This window comes from Myxine glutinosa, chromosome 3 (assembly GCF_964187855.1).
Source record: "Myxine glutinosa chromosome 3, kmMyxGlut1.1, whole genome shotgun sequence".
In the NCBI taxonomy this organism is placed as follows: Eukaryota; Metazoa; Chordata; class Myxini; order Myxiniformes; family Myxinidae; genus Myxine; species Myxine glutinosa.
In genome coordinates this window covers 171,774,445-171,791,324 of record NC_136263.1, presented here as the reverse complement: position 1 = coordinate 171,791,324, position 16,880 = coordinate 171,774,445, and the positions used below count along the sequence as shown (strand labels likewise).

General features: G+C 46.1%; 1 protein-coding gene across 1 annotated transcript in view; it reads left to right on the top strand.

Annotated features, from left to right (window-relative positions):
* The window catches only part of IFT172 (intraflagellar transport 172), a 428,976-nt gene that overhangs the window by 390,375 nt on the left and 21,721 nt on the right, over positions 1-16,880 (top strand). The window contains exon 44 of the mRNA XM_068109837.2: positions 14,768-14,827. Coding sequence (XP_067965938.2) covers positions 14,768-14,827 — 60 coding nt within the window. The remainder of the gene's footprint in view (positions 1-14,767; positions 14,828-16,880) is intronic.

Below are 16,880 nucleotides of genomic sequence, written 5' to 3'. Positions count from 1 at the left end.
AGCGTTTTAATCGTACTTTAAAAGAGAAATTATATAAAAAATTCACACAACTCGGTTCTCAAAAATGGGTGTATTTAATTCAGGATATTGTAGATAATTACAATAATACAGTTCATTCATCAACAAAATCAAAACCATCAGAAACATTTACAAAATTAGAATATGAAAAGGAGATTAATTTGAGAAAGCCCAAGTTTAAAGTTGGTGATATTGTAAGAATATACAAATGGAAAAGTCATTTTGAGAAAGGTTATACACAAAAATGGACTCGTGAATTATTTAAAATCATTGATGTAATGGATACAGTCCCTTGGACCTACAAATTATATGATTTAAATGGAGAAGAAATCTTGGGTTCATTTTACTCGCAAGAATTACAAAAAACACAAGTAAGCAGATAATACCCTTGAAAATAATAAATAAATAAATAAAATGTAATGGGGATACGTTTTTAAATCTGTGAACCCCAAACACAGAATCCCACAACTTTTTAGTTGGGGCTTAACTTTTGTGTGTGTATAATGGCGATACGTTTTTAAATCTGTGAACCCCAAACACAGAATCCCACAACGTTTCAGTTGGGGCTTAACTTTTGTGTGTGTATAATGGGGATACGTTTTTAAATCTGTGAACCCCAAACACAGAATCCCTCAACTTTCCAGTTGGGGCTTAACTTTTGTGTGTGTGTGTATGTGTGAGTGAGTCATAATAATATACAAACCCTAACCCAACCCCATCCCTAACCCAACCCCATCCCTAACCCAAACCCATCCCTAACCCAAACCCATCCCTAACCCAACCCCATCCCTAACCCAACCCATCCCTAACCCAATCCCATCCCTAACCCAACCCCATCCCTAACCCAACCCCAACCCAACCCCATCCCTAACCCAACCCCAACCCTAACCCTCACATTCAAAATCCCAACCCTAACCCAACCCCATCCCTAACCCAACCCCAACCCTAACCCTCACATTCAAAATCCCAACCCCATCCCTAACCCAACCCCATCCCTAACCCAACCCCATCCCTAACCCTCACATTCAAAATCCCACCCAAACCCTAACATAATCTTTTTTTTCTTCTTTTTTAAAAATATGTATTTCATTTTTTTTTTTTCCTCTTCTGCCAATTCTGTCTTTCAAGGCTTTCAAGTTTGAAGAAGTAGAAATGGGAAGAAAGAATTTTCCAGCATTTTCTTCCTCGAACTTTCTTGATATTGCTTAAATCAAGCGTCATTAAACAAAGAACATTGTTCATTGCTTTAGAATCCAAAGAGTCTCCAAGAGGAACCCCACAGGTAGAGTCTCCAAAATAAAAACAACTTTCCAAGTTCCCAAGGTATAACCACATTCCTGTTGAGCCTCCAAGATAGGTATCACATTCTGAGTCATCAAAACAAAACCCCCATTCCGAGTCTCCAACAATATAACCATCTTTCCAAGTCCCCAAGGTAGAACCACAATTTTCAGAAATATTGGGGGTTTCCGTGATAAGTCTCACATAGTATAACTGCGGACCATCAGGGAGAACTCTCCTTGCCCAATTTTTTAGGGTTTCTATGATGTGTCTCACATAGTATAACTGCGGACCATCAGGGAGAATTCCCGTTTCCCATTTTTTAGGGTTTCTATGATGTGTCTCACATAGTATAACTGCGGACCATCAGGGAGAATTCCCGTTTCCCAATTTTTTAGGGTTTCTATGATGTGTCTCACATAGTATAACTGCGGACCATCAGGGAGAACTCCCCTTTCCCAATTTTCAGAAATTTGTGGGTCTCCAATGTATGACTTGTATTCTGGCTCATCAAGGTAGAACTTGTTCAGTGGGTTTTGTTTTGATAACTCACAACAAGTATCATCATGGTAAAACTCTTTTTCAGGATTTTGTGGATCTCCAAGGTATAACTCTTTGGCTGGGTCATCAAGGTAGAACTCGTTCTGGGGGTCTTGGTTGTTCAAAATGTCTTCAAACAAAAAAATAACTTCATCCCAAGTTGTGTTAAAAGCAGAATTTTCATTTCGTATCTCAGATATAATTTCCTGTGAAAGAAAATAACAATGTATTAATTTAATACAATATTTTTATTTGTATAAATCAAGCTCTATGAATATTAAAATAAACTTTGTTAACTCTTACACGAGTCTCATCTAAAAAAAAAAAAAATTAAAATAAATAATTAAATTAATAATTAATTAAATAAATAAATAAATAAATAAATTAACAAACTTACCTCCATTGATAAGAGGTTCGAGTCCAGTTCATCAATCTGAAGGTTGAGTTCTACACAGGTAGTAGGACTCCAAGGAATAGCAAAGTTATCCCATTCCATTTCGGCATAGTAGTCCATTCTCAAGTGAAGCAGAAAGCGTGTTTGAAAAAGCCTGTGTGGTCGGTGCCTTTTATAAGGACTGGGTGTGTCATTTCCTGTGGAAATTCCCTGGGCGTGTCTTAACTTGAAATGATGTGATGGGAATTCCCTGAAAATGATGTAATGTATTACCTGGAAATGATACAATGCTAAAGAGTTTATAAAGTGGGTGGGGCTTAGCAAAAGTGGGTGGGGCTTAGCAAAAGTGGGTGGGGCTTCGCAAAAAGTGGGCGGGCTTAACAAAAGGGGCGGGGCTTACCAAAAAGTGGACGGAGCTTAACAAAAGGTGGACAGAGCCTACCAAAAAGTGTGTGGCACTGAAGGTGCTCAAACAAGAACATTGAGGGAGGTTTACCATTTTATCTTAGCTCAGTTAAAATATCTTAATAAAGAACCAAACTCAAACATATTTTTTGTTAATATATTATATGGTGAAGAGAGTGGCAAGAGAATTAAATTATTTCCCACGCATAAACAAATATTTGTAGGGTCGTTGTTTGAGTGGGCCAAAGATGATTCACCAGATGATATTAAGAGTAAAAGGTTAAAAGGTCCATAAGGTCAGAAGGATCACAGGTTCACACAGAAGGACCATTGTTTAAGTGGTCTAATGAATAAGGATAACATGTCAAAAGGTTAGAAGGTTCGTAAAGAACAGGGTGAGAGAAATAGAGGTGTTTACGGGCAATGAGGGAGGGGAAAAATTAACATGTAAGTCAATGGGAAAATGAGAGTGTCCCAGAAGCAACATATTGTTACAGATCGCGGTTTAGATGTTATGATGACCGAGCGGTGGTGTATTACCGCGACCTAACAGGATCCCCGACTCACCCGATTCCACCCAAACGTTGGCCGGATCGCACCACAGCTAGTCAATAGGGAAAAGACAAAGGCGACGAATGCAAAGAGGAAAACGAAGGCAAAGAAAGGTTTGGAAATACTACTGAATTTATTGACTATTTACACACAAGCAAAAAGAAAGCAGTCACGTTTATTTACAAGCACATAAGACGCAGGTGACACAGGGAAAATACTTGCTTACCTACAGTCTTAATTAACCCAGGACAGAACAAACAAAAGACAGACTCACACGGGGAATGACAGGAATGGCAGGAGGTGGATGGCTGGAGGTGAACGCTTGGTGGAGCCAACGCGGAGCTTGGTGGAGCTTTGGTGGAGGTGAACGCTTGGTCGAGCCAACGCGGAGCTTGGTGGAGCCTTGGTGGAGGTGAACGCTTGGTGGAGCCAACGCGGAGCTTGGTGGATTGGTGTGACGGGTTCTCTCTCCTTCCTTAGTCCCACCCAGTCCAACAACTTCCTCTCTTGCTTAGTCCAACTCAAGGCCTTCCTGTCTTCTGATCTCCTCCCTCCTCGACTCCTCACCGCAACCTACTGACCACCGACTCCACTGACTGACTCTTCACGACTCTCTCTTGACGACCAACTCTTTGTGACCAACTCTTTGTGACCAACTCTCTCTGGCAACCGACTCTCAACCAACTCAGGCCAACTCACGACTCACTTCCGTTCGCGCCTTTTATAGCGCCTCCAGCGATTAAGCCGCGGGCGTTTTGGACACGCCCATCGGGGTGCTCACCTCGGCCCTGGTTGGTCGCGCGACCCTCGGGCTCCGCCCTGGATGACGACGGGCGGGCACGCCCCTCTTCCCCTCTATGACGAGGTGGAGACACGCCTTTCTTCCCCGACTCGAGCCTCGTGGTCAATGGCGGTTATTGGAGGGGAGGTAATTGAGAATCCAGGGCTCAGCAATGACGAAAGGGGATGTGATAGGAAATGGAGGTTTTGGGGATGGGAATGAAAGGGGATCTATTCTCTTTCACTGGTGCAATGGAGTACTTCAATTAATGGGAGACACAGCCTTACCCTAGAACACAGAATAAGAGATAACTATCAACAGGGGTATTCTATTACTTGGCTGACGTGTATGCTTGTGGACTAATTATGGGATGCCCTTTCACCTTTACACAGCTCCGGAGGTAGGGGGGCGCAGAATAAACAATAATAATAATAGTACAGCACACAATCAAAAAATATACAGTCCTCATCTCCGCAACACTGCACCCTCCTCCTCTTAGGCACGTCCCGGGCCTACACTTTTATTTTTAGTGTGACACGTAGGTGTAGTTCCCCCTACTTTTAACCTGACCCTGAGTGCGACAGTTTTAAAACATAAATAAATGTGTCCCGCTGCTCCATTGCACCCTGCCTAACAGACTTACCCCCACAGTTAACCGAATTGCGGAATGGTCTTCAAACTATACACTGACGGTGGGAAGCATTATTTACAATGATGCTATTTTTATTTACAAAACTAACCCAGGACCTGTGATTGTTCTTTCTGGGGGGGAGACAGTCTGCTCTGCATCAATGCACCATGAAAGCACCCAAAACCGCACCAATACACACCCAAGCACCAATCGGTGCAGTCACCATTGTTCATCAATGTTCAACAATAAAATAAATTCAACAACCCCTAACCCTGCAGGTGGTCTCTTGCTCTTCGGCTCCCTCTGCTGGTTATTATTATTTGGTCTTCCAGATGTTGTCATTCTTTTGCTTTGCTTACTGGCGGCCTATTTGTATTAAAACTTGCACCCAATGTGTCCTTTTTATTTATTTTATTTATGGCCCACAGGGCCGACTAGTGTGGTTCACCTGTGGGGCATCGGTGCCCTGTGGCCAAGGTCCGCCAGCAAGATTTCGGCCCCTCATGGCCGGTTCCAGCAGAGGGGCCATGCCCCAACCCATGGGGTCCATAAGTGGTGCTCGGCCACAGGCATGTGGTCCATAATGTGGTGCATCGATGCAGACAGCTGGTTCTGGGAATTTCGGGCGCACAATGGCCGACCCACGCACGCTCCCCTCGGCACCCAATGGCGCACAGGTCATGTGGGAGACAAAAGGGGAAAGACAATTGAGCGAGGGGTAAGGTCACAAGGGTACACATCAATAAGGCAATGCAAGGCGAAATGCGTACGGAGGGCGAAGTGAGAAAGCTCGTCCCTACCGTACGTCACCCCCCTGTCACCTACCCTACCCTTGCCCTTACCCCATATGTACAAAAATCTACACATTTACAAATTCGTCACTACTGTCATGTCTTCCCCATATTTCCCCTATACCAAATTCGTCTCCACAATCCCTCTACTTCAAAATTTGCCATCACCAAATTCATCATCAATCCTCATAAGGAGGCAGAGATGGAACAACAAAGCACAATGTCACACCCACGTCATGATGCGTCTCACAATCCAAACATTTGCACAGTAAAAAATAATTAAACATGGCATGGTGTGGAGTACCTGTCACCTCAGGTGAGTGGATGCAGATGGTGTGAGGAGACTTCAATCCTAACTATCCTCTAAATGACTTTAACACACTTTACACTACCCGGGGTCTCTCCCTGCCAATCCATTGGCCAACTTACACTATGGGTTCTAAAAACCAATTCCCATTGACCAAACTGTGGTGCTTCTCAATTTGGGGTCTCACTCCCCCGATTCATCTCCCGGTGCCCTCGCACAATTTCTGGGCTGCGACGTGTAGCTCTCCCAGCAGGTCTACCCACCTGCACACCTCCACCACTGTAGTTGCCACCCGAGCTTACCTAGCTCCTCACCCTAACCTAACTAACTGGGGAAGGCCCTCTCCTGGCTCTGTCACCCCTTGGTGCCCTCTGGCACTGGGCTACCCGGGTCCGTCCTCTGGATCCTCGGGCCCCATCCACAACAACTACTACCGGCTCCCAGAGCCCACCTGCGGCCTCACCTGGCCGACATCCTCACAGTGGTGGAGCGCCCAACCAACTACACACACTAACAGGCTACACGCCCAGCCATTTCCACAACACTAATGCACCCATCCACAATACCATTCTTTCACCTCGCACCACAGATGCCAATATCCAACCACAATTTACCTATACCCTCTACCTAACACTTACACTACCCGCCCCGGGTATCCGTGATGGGGGTCCACTCTTCCCCCATTCACACCTTCGCACCATCCACTCCACTCCACAATTTCCACCATACTCACTCCACGACCATCCATTCCAATACTCCATACCATTTATTCCATACACCTGTCTTTCATTCACCTGTCGTTGCACACCTGTGCAATCCTACCTGGTGCCACCTGCACCCTCCTCCTCTTCCTGGACCAGTTGGTCAACACAACACACAATCACCACTACTCCCTCATACACTGCTCCACACACCTGTTCAGTTGCACACCTGTGCAATCACACCTGTTCAATCACACCTGTTCAATCCTCAAACACACGGCATCATCTCAGCTAACTACTCCCCTCTGAAACTTGCGCTTCCCAGTCGTCCCTTTAAACTATTGCGCTCCCACGTCATTATCATCCACACTAAACTACCTGCGTCCCCACTACAGGTATCAGTCACTAACTAAACTTAACGTTACCTAATGTCATCTTCGCTAGATCCCTATCAATATCCTAACCCACCCGGGCTAGTTTTCACTGCCATACACCCCATAAGCTATTGCGCATTTGCCCCCATTCGTGAGGGATGGTGGATTTGCCATCCCATCACATGGGGCATCTCTTACTATAAATTTTGCTTACCAAATTCCAACAAATCAAAAACTTGCCATTTACTGCGAATCACCGTACCATCATCAAATTTTCCTTTTTTTTTTTTAATTTCGGGGCCAAAACACTATCCTCATCACCCGTCTACTTATTACATCCTCTTGGTGCGCCAATTCACGTCTACAGCCCGGCTTCGTACAGCCGAGCAATGAACGCGGGTTCTTTTGTGCCGGCGGCTGGATGCGTCCGGCACTCGGTGCAGGGACGGGGGCTTACCCGGGCCGAGATCCCACGCACCACCTCGGCGTGGAGCCATCCAATGTCCCGATCTCGACCTGCCGGCACGTCTCAATAGAAAGTGGTCGCCATGACGACCCTTCCTATCGGGCTGCCCGCTCCGCCTAGTGGAGCCCGGACGCGGCCGTTCCAAGCGAGGCACAGCGTGGATCGCGTACGGCGGTTCTTTCGAAACCACCGTGGTTCAGATCCCCGCTGGTCCTCGCGGCACGCGAAGCTGCCCGACGCGCACCGAGGGCCCGATTCGGCTATAAGTCGTTCTAACCTTTAACGCGGTTACCGTCGATGCTTCACCTGGATGCTTACATGCATACGCTACCCCTTGCTTGCTCATACCTTTCCTTACACACCCAGGTACCCTCATTCCGCTCACCGACTTGGTCACACACCTGACCACCGAACACCTTGGCACACATTCGTTGGTCGCACACCTCACCAACACCTCTTCGCGCCCCTTTCTCGGTCACCTCCTTTGTGACAATCACAGGTGTGCTCTCACCCGCACACCCAACCACGTGCCTCACTACCAATTCCAGCGTGCATTCCCACTCATGCTCTACCATTCCAGGTGTGCATCCTTCCATTCCAGGTGTACATCCTCGCTCACCTGCCACAACCAACTCACGCTCCGTGTCACTCTCACTACTCTCACCTCCATTCTTGACAGCGCACTCAACCTTACTCTCGACAGCACACTCTTTCCTCATGCACCCATCCGTTACACACCTTTCTCGCGCACACTCTCCCGTTACATCCTCTGTAACACTCACCACCCCACGCTTCCATGTACCCCCTCGCACACGCGCTTCGACCAACTCACTCTTGACGGCACACTCACTCCTCGGCGTGCACTTTTTCCTCACACACCCCATGGTCGGACATTCTCGCACACCTCTTTTTTCGCACACCAGACCTGTCGCACACTTCACCAACGGCCTTTCACGAACACCCGGATCCAAACCAATCCCCAAGCCGACTGAAGCTTTCCTCACATCATATACATTGCCACTCACCTCCGTACCTCGTCGTCGCACCTCCTTTGCCACCTGCAAACTCTTTATTCGGTTAGTGAGCATCACATCATGAGTTGAGCACCGACCTTGCACATATTCCATCACCTCCTCCTGGATTTCTCTTTTAGTTTCTGTCCGTCCCTTCTTAATTTCACTCACCTCTTCTTCCACTTCCTCTAATTTTTGTTTAACCTCTTTTATTTCTCGGTGCGTCTCCTCAAGTTCGTCCTCTAAGGCTACCGTGACCGTCTCTATGTGCATCCTCACCTGCCGGTCCTTTGTCTCCATTATCTCTGTCACCTCGTCCACCCTCATTGTCAGTTCCTCCCGTACCATCTGACATTACCTCTGCGTCGCTATTAATTCGTTTTTAATTTCTTTTTGTGTCGCCTTTAACCCTCCTAGTACCGCAGTGTTCTTTTGAACCTGCTCCACTAGTTCTTTTTGTCCCTCCGTCAGCTGTTCCACCTCCTCCGTCAGATCTTCTATTCCCCCTTGTAACTTTGCCGTATTATTTCTCACCTCTTTCTCCATACGCTTCTCACCTCGCTTTACCTCCTCGCGTAGCCCTGAAACCTCCTCACTCACACCTCGTCGTATCTCCTCCATCTCCCTTGTAGATGCCACCCTCATCTGTCCCAATTCATCCCTCTGAGCATCCAGTTTACTTTCTAACCCGATTTGCACCTCCTCTATCTGGTTCCCCATTCGTTTGATTTCCCGGGCAGATTGTTCCCCTATTTCCCGCAATTTGTCCTCCATCCTATTTTCTGACCCCATTAACCCATTTTCACCTCTTTTATCCCGTTGTCTATCCCCTCAAAATTATTGTCTAACTTCTCACCGGTACCCCTCGCTTCGTCCCTCATTACCCCCATTTGGTTTCCCATTACCCCCATTTGGCCCTCCAATCGCTCACTATCAGCCCTCATTCCCACAATTTGGTTTCCCAACCGCTCACCCATTTCTCTTCGCTCTCGGGTGGACTTATCATTTTGGGCATCCATTTTTGCCATCATTTGAATCATAAAGACTCGCATGTACTCTGGCATCTCTGGCTCGGCTGCCGCGACCACGGGCGCAGCGCAATTTGGTGCCGCTACACCCACGTGCGCGAGGACGCCATCTTGTGCGTCTGATACTCCCTCAACCGCCTCCTCATTGCTCCCCTCCATCTGATCCTGGGTTACTCCTAACCCCTCCTCTAGCTCTCCCACCGGCATCCCGTCGCCTTGACCAGCCATGGCGCGATTTCAAAATTCGGGTTTTGCTTTAAAACAAAACAAATTTCGTCCACTCCAAATTTTGACCAAATTTTTTTTTTTTTTTTTTTTAGATGTTTTTTTCTAAAATTTGGTTCGGGCCCCGAATCTCACTCCCAGACACCAATTGTTACTCTAATAGTACAATTGGTGTTCCAAAATTTGGGCCTAACAAATTTAGTCCCAGGTCCGAATCCAACTCCTGACAACCAATTGTTACAGATCGCGGTTTAGATGTTATGATGACCGAGCGGTGGTGTATTACCGCGACCTAACAGGATCCCCGACTCACCCGATTCCACCCAAACGTTGGCCGGATCGCACCACAGCTAGTCAATAGGGAAAAGACAAAGGCGACGAATGCAAAGAGGAAAACGAAGGCAAAGAAAGGTTTGGAAATACTACTGAATTTATTGACTATTTACACACAAGCAAAAAGAAAGCAGTCACGTTTATTTACAAGCACATAAGACGCAGGTGACACAGGGAAAATACTAGCTTACCTACAGTCTTAATTAACCCAGGACAGAACAAACAAAAGACAGACTCACGCGGGGAATGACAGGAATGGCAGGAGGTGGATGGCTGGAGGTGAACGCTTGGTGGAGCCAACGCAGAGCTTGGTGGAGCTTTGGTGGAGGTGAACGCTTGGTGGAGCCAACGCGGAGCTTGGTGGAGGTGAACGCTTGGTGGAGCCAACGCGGAGCTTGGTGGATTGGTGTGACGGGTTCTCTCTCCTTCCTTAGTCCCACCCAGTCCAACAACTTCCTCTCTTGCTTAGTCCAACTCAAGGCCTTCCTGTCTTCTGATCTCCTCCCTCCTCGACTCCTCACCGCAACCAACTGACCACCGACTCCACTGACTGACTCTTCACGACTCTCTCTTGACGACCAACTCTTTGTGACCAACTCTTTGTGACCAATTCTCTCTGGCAACCGACTCTCAACCAACTCAGGCCAACTCACGACTCACTTCCGTTCGCGCCTTTTATAGCGCCTCCAGCGATTAAGCCGCCGGCGTTTTGGACACGCCCATCGGGGTGCTCACCTCGGCCCTGGTTGGTCGCGCGACCCTCGGGCTCCGCCCTGGATGACGACGGGCGGGCACGCCCCTCTTCCCCTCTATGACTAGGTGGAGACACGCCTTTCTTCCCCGACTCGAGCCTCGTGGTCAATGGCGGTTATTGGAGGGGAGGTAATTGAGAATCCAGGGCTCAGCAATGACGAAAGGGGATGTGATAGGAAATGGAGGTTTTGGGGATGGGAATGAAAGGGGATCTATTCTCTTTCACTGGTGCAATGGAGTACTTCAATTAATGGGAGACACAGCCTTACCCTAGAACACAGAATAAGAGATAACTATCAACAGGGGTATTCTATTACTTGGCTGACGTGTATGCTTGTGGACTAATTATGGGATGCCCTTTCACCTTTACACAGCTCCGGAGGTAGGGGGGCGCAGAATAAACAATAATAATAATAGTACAGCACACAATCAAAAAATATACAGTCCTCATCTCCGCAACAATATATACACTAATTGGATGCGTACATACCCCCACCCCAAACCAGTGAGAGCACAGGCTACAAAAACAAAACCGCCTGCACTCCCAGAATCCACAGCCCCTCATCCACTCACTCACACACTAAAAAAAATAAATAAAACCAACTGACCACCTACCCTTACAACATGCACAACTCAAACAAAAACACATTTTTGCAAAACCACACCCATTCCTGCAACACACACCCCCACTCCTGCAACACACACACGCACACACACACACACACACACACACACACACACACACACACACACACACCATTCGCACATCTCCATCTCTCTTCCATGCTCAGTCACTACATGTATAAATAAATATATATATATATATATCCATATGTACAAAACACAGTTTGTGTGTGTGTGTGTGTGTGTGTGTGTGTGTGTGTGTGTGTGTGTGTGTGTGTGTGTGTGTAATGTTACTGATAGACTCCTAAACGGAGAGGCTCACGTGCTTGATATTTGGCATAGACATGGCATTGAGCCTGGGAAGAACATGGCCTACCTAAAAAAAAAAATTTCATAATATTTTTTTACCATATTTTTACCTCAGCGCATTTCAGCGAGGAATATTATACACGGAATCTGAGCCGGTGACAGAGTAGCGCGCTGATTCGCTCAGAGCGATCACGTGATGTTCCATCCCGCCGCCAGACCATCTATATATATATAAAACACAGTTTGTGTGTGTGTGTGTGTGTGTGTTTAATGTTACCGATAGACTCCTAAACGGAGAGGCTCACGTACTTGATATTTGGCACAGACATAGCCATTGAGCCTGGGAAGGACATGGCCTACCTGAAAATATTTGACGAGATCCATATTTTTTATTCATATTTACCTCAGCGCATTTCAGCGAGGAACATTATACACGGAATCTCAGCATGTGCCAGGGCAGCTCGCTGATTCGCTCAGAGCGATCACGTGATGTTCCATCCCCGCCGTGAGACCATTGAACGGAAAATATATCGAATCAATTACCATTTCCATTCACACCACATAGGTGGAGATGCAGCTACCGGGCGCCATCTTGGTTGGCACTCGATGCTGGGCGATGGTGATTGCCGTCACACGTTTGCACGTAATTCAGAGCGAAAAGCGATTGCGTTTTTTCACCTTTTGTGTGATCGTGTTTTGTGTCGATTTTGTGTGATATGAATTTAACGTCTTTGAAACAGCTGTGAAACGTCTTTCCACAACCCTTCCGTAACCGATTGGAGCAGTTTATTGCCGCTCAAAATGGCATTTTAACAGTTGTCTGGCTTTTAAAATCTGGGACACGTTCAAAACAAACGAGATCCGCGAAGCGAGTTGGCTGAGTCATGCTAACCAAGATGGCGACACGGCGGCTACACTTTTCACGGAGTATGAGCGTTCTATATATTTTCAATTCAGTGCGCCAGACTCGCTCATGTACTTGATTTGTGGCATAGACATGGCCATTGGGCCTTCACGGTGTAATTTGTGCGAGGCTTTTGTCCGAGTGAGCTTGAGTCGAGAGGGCAAATGTACGGGTTGAGAATGTACGGGTCTCCCTTCCCCCGCCCGGCAACGCCGGTACTGGAGGGCGTCACAAGATCGGTGAGTCTCCAAATCCGCTTCGTGCTGTTGTCGCGAAGATGCTGGACGATGTCGCGATTATTGTGCTGCTCTCCTACCATGAGAACTGCAACGTCATTGTTGACTGGCCCTCCCCTTCCTCCCCTCCCCCTCTTCCCCTCTCCCCTACCCCCCTCCTCCCTCCTCCCCTCCCCTCCCCCTTCCCCTCTCCCTCCCCTCCCCCCTCTCCCTCCCCCTCCCCTCGCCCTCTCCCTCCCCCTCCCCTCCCCCCTCCCCTACCCCTCCTCCCCCCTCCCCCTCCCCCCTCACTCCCTCCCCCTCCCTCCCTCCCCTCCCCCTCCCTCCCTCCCTCCCCTCCCCTCCCTCCCTCCCCTCCCCTCCCTCTCCCTCCCTCCTCCCCCCTCCCCTTCCCCGCCCTCCCTCCCCTCCCCTCCCTCTCCCTCCCTCTCCCTCCCTCCCCTCCTCTCCCCTTCCCCCTCCCCCCGTTTCCCTCCCCTCCCCCGCCCGGCAATGCCTGGTACTTCTGCTAGTATATATATATATACAGTATATTGATGGTATAATTTATGCACATGACGTCAGCGTCATGTCATAGGGTCAGTGTGCTCTTTGGTTAAATATATATATATATATACAGGGTGATTGAAAAGTAACTCCCTATTTTAAAATATTTAGAAATTATTTATTTATTGTAATATTTTTTCTCAAAGTTTTAGTGTTTGTTCCTTAATGTATGAGAATGTAATCTGTGTTGGTTTTTTTTTCAGATTATGTTTTGTTTGAAATTCGGAAGCCCTACAAACATGGCTGGACGTCTTACCCTGCAGGAGCGTGCCCAGCTAGTGGTATGAAGATTGGTCTGATCTCTTTGAAAATATCCTCTGGTCTGATGAAGCGGTATTTCACATCGGTGGGTTTGTGAACCGTCACAACTGCTATTACTGGGCAGGAGAGGATCCTCGTGTTATTTCTGAAAAAAACGCAATATCGGCCCAAGGTAACGGTGTGGTGTGGAATGACTTCGGAAAGGATTGTAGGTCCCTTCATTCTTCGCGATACCATGAATGCCAAAAGGTACCTCACCATGCTGCAAGACGAAATCTGGCCAATTATCAGTACTTCGGAGAATGTTGAAGATTTGATTTTCATGCAAGATAGCGCTCCTCCACATTTTGCTATTGTTGTTCGTGAATGGCTGAATGCCCACTTCCCTGGGAGATGGATGGGTCGTCGTGGTCCGTATGAGTGGCCAGCCAGGAGCCCTGACTTAACACCATGTGACTTTTTTCTTTGGGGTTGGGTAAAAGAGCAAGTCTACTCTACCAAACCAACGACTTTGGAAGAACTTGAAGGGCGAATACGAGAAGTTATGTCTTCCATCCCACAAGAGTTCCTGGTGAAATCAGTTGACGCCGTTCCCGGGCGGCTTGAGAAGCTGGTGGCGAATTCTGGTGGCCATGTCGAATTTTAAATAAACCTTCATGCTATACGCTTTCTTCTTATATCCATTTCCTGTAAAAATTATAGTTAAGAAATAAATTATTAGTATTTTAAAATAGGGAGTTACTTTTCAATCACCCTGTATATATATATATAGTGGCATGATGTCATTTTGCCATTATCTGGTCGGGAGGGCCATTTCTGGTTTTATTATTATGCCCATTTGCAAACCCCACCTTCTGGCTGGTGCGCAGCAAGGACGGAGACAATGTGCCTGTGTGGCAGATGGCCATTGTTTCTCACAGTTCATGCATCTTTGGCGTATATTGGACGCGATCTGTCCCTTGATGCTCCACCAAGCTACAGGGTTTAATACATAATTTAACCTACTTGGTTTCATGGTCACAAGCAAACTATTGTGTGGTATGTCATTTTCTGATGAGTCCAATAAAATGGCCAAACTATGGTCAACGGCTCCACTGTCACTTACCCGTAACCTTTAAGATCCTTGGTCTTCAAAATTGACTCGAGTGTGGCCCGCTAAAGCCACCCGTAATTGGAGGTGGAGTCAATTCACTTATTTGAACAACGTATTTGCTATTCACTTACCCTGTTCACTTATTTGCACAACACCAGATATTTTCAAATGATAGGATTGTCACGTCTCTTTATTCCACAGGACATGCACTGGGAGAGCATGGCATTCATCTTTCTGAATTACTTCCTGGATCTGTGTGATGTAAGTTTCAGTAAGTGCAACTGCAAAGATGAATAAAATCATCACAGCTTGCTTTTAAATGATCCACAACTTAGCAAAACTTTGCATTTATACAACGTGAACCCGATACAGCTATCGTAATCAATGCACATGATTTGGTGAGATTTCTGCGATTATACTGTTTTTGTTCGACTTATTCTGGTTTGGTGCTTACTTTGTCACTCACATTTATGAACAACTCTTATTTTGCATCTCGGCATTTCCAGGCGATAATCCTGAACCTTTACCAATCCACCTTTCAAGACAAAGCTTAAATCTTTATCATTATTGTGTTTTCATACACGCATGTATGTATCATTTTGTCTTCAATTATCTTTTTTTCTTTTTTTTTCTTTTTTTTCTTGTATAACAGAGTCGAGGCTCGTGAAAGCTAACATTTATCAAACAAACAAATCAAACAAACAAGCAAACAAAGTATATAAAAAGGGGAGCGGTCGACAAGATGGGGAGAGAAGGGGAGGAAGCACACAAACACAACATTTGAGAGCAGGGACATCGGGAGATGTTTTTGGAGGGAGAGGGCCTGGGGGGAGGCAGGATAGGTATAAAACGCAAGGACGCCAAGGACTTCCAGGAATAATTGTTGTTGAATAAATAAATTTGAATAAATAAATTTTAAAAACAGTAAATTGTTGAATAATTCGGCAAAATATTGTTGCATAAATTAACAATCGGTTCAAAAAAATAATAAATATGCCACGTTTTTGTCTCCATTTTCACAATCTGTTTTTAAAGCACATTATTCTTTGTTTGAGTGTTCTGGCTCGACATGGGACATTTGTTCCAAATACTAATGAACATTCGCCGAGGATATGGGGCCACATACTTGTTCTGAGCTCCACAGGATCAAATCTCCAGTAGGCCTTGTCTTCCCCCATCCAAAACCTTGATCTCTTCTACCCCTGTTAATTCACCCCAGATCCACTTCTTTTTTTTGGAAATCCCAACTTTCTTTCCTGGAAGTTCTAGCAGTATCCATGTGTTTTATACCTTTCCCACCCCTCCCCCGCCTTCCCATGCCTCCTCCCCCCAAGCCCCCTCCCTCCCACAGATCTCCCGTTGTCGCTGTTCTCTGCTGTTGTACTTGTGTCCATTCCTCTCCCTCCCCCATCTTGTCTCCCGCTCCCTTTATTGTATGCTTTGTGTGTCCGTTTGTCCTTTTTTGTGATTGATGTTCGCTCTTTCGCGAGCCTCGATCTTGTATATTAAATAAAATAAAAAAGGCCTATTTCACAAATCCGTTTTTTCTTAAAAAGTAGGCAATTGTGCTGCGGTACCCCCAGCTGAATTCTGAATTGTTTTTCTCATCTATTGCGGCACTGCATCACCTTCGTAGTCATGCTTCACTCTTAATGCAACCAGCAGACATAATATGGTCAAATGTCAATCCAACTTGTGGTCACCAGAGGGATTTCATTGCTGCATTAACAAGGAAAAAAGAAAAACGCGATAAAACCTCCACGTGAGCTTATTTTCTTTTCTACACTTTGATTTCCATGTTTTCTTTTTCCTTGGCCTGGTTTTCTTTTCTACACTTATCTAGGGCTCATATTACCGCTTCCACATAAATCACGTGCAAAGCAAGGACTTTTTGAGACATCATTGCACTTTTGCATTCATTTCAAGAATACGTTGACGAGATGACGCACAGGTAGCACAGTTGATTTTGAGACGGGTTTGAACTGTCTAGTCTGGGTTCGATTCTTCGTTTAGCTCTATGTTGTCGGGCTGATGCTTCATGTCAGAGCATTCCATCAATAAGTACACTGTGTCTTCGATTTGATTTTTCTTTCTCTACAAGATCGAGATTCATGGAAGAGCAACATACAGTGCATTCAGAAAGTATTCAGACCCCTTCACTTTTTTCACATTTTGTTATATTGCAGCCTTATGCTGAAATCGTTTAAATTCATTTTTTCCCTCATCAATCTACACTCAATACCCCATAATGACAAAGAGAAAACAGGATTTTAGAAAGTTTTCAAACTTATTAAAAATAAAAAACTGAAATATT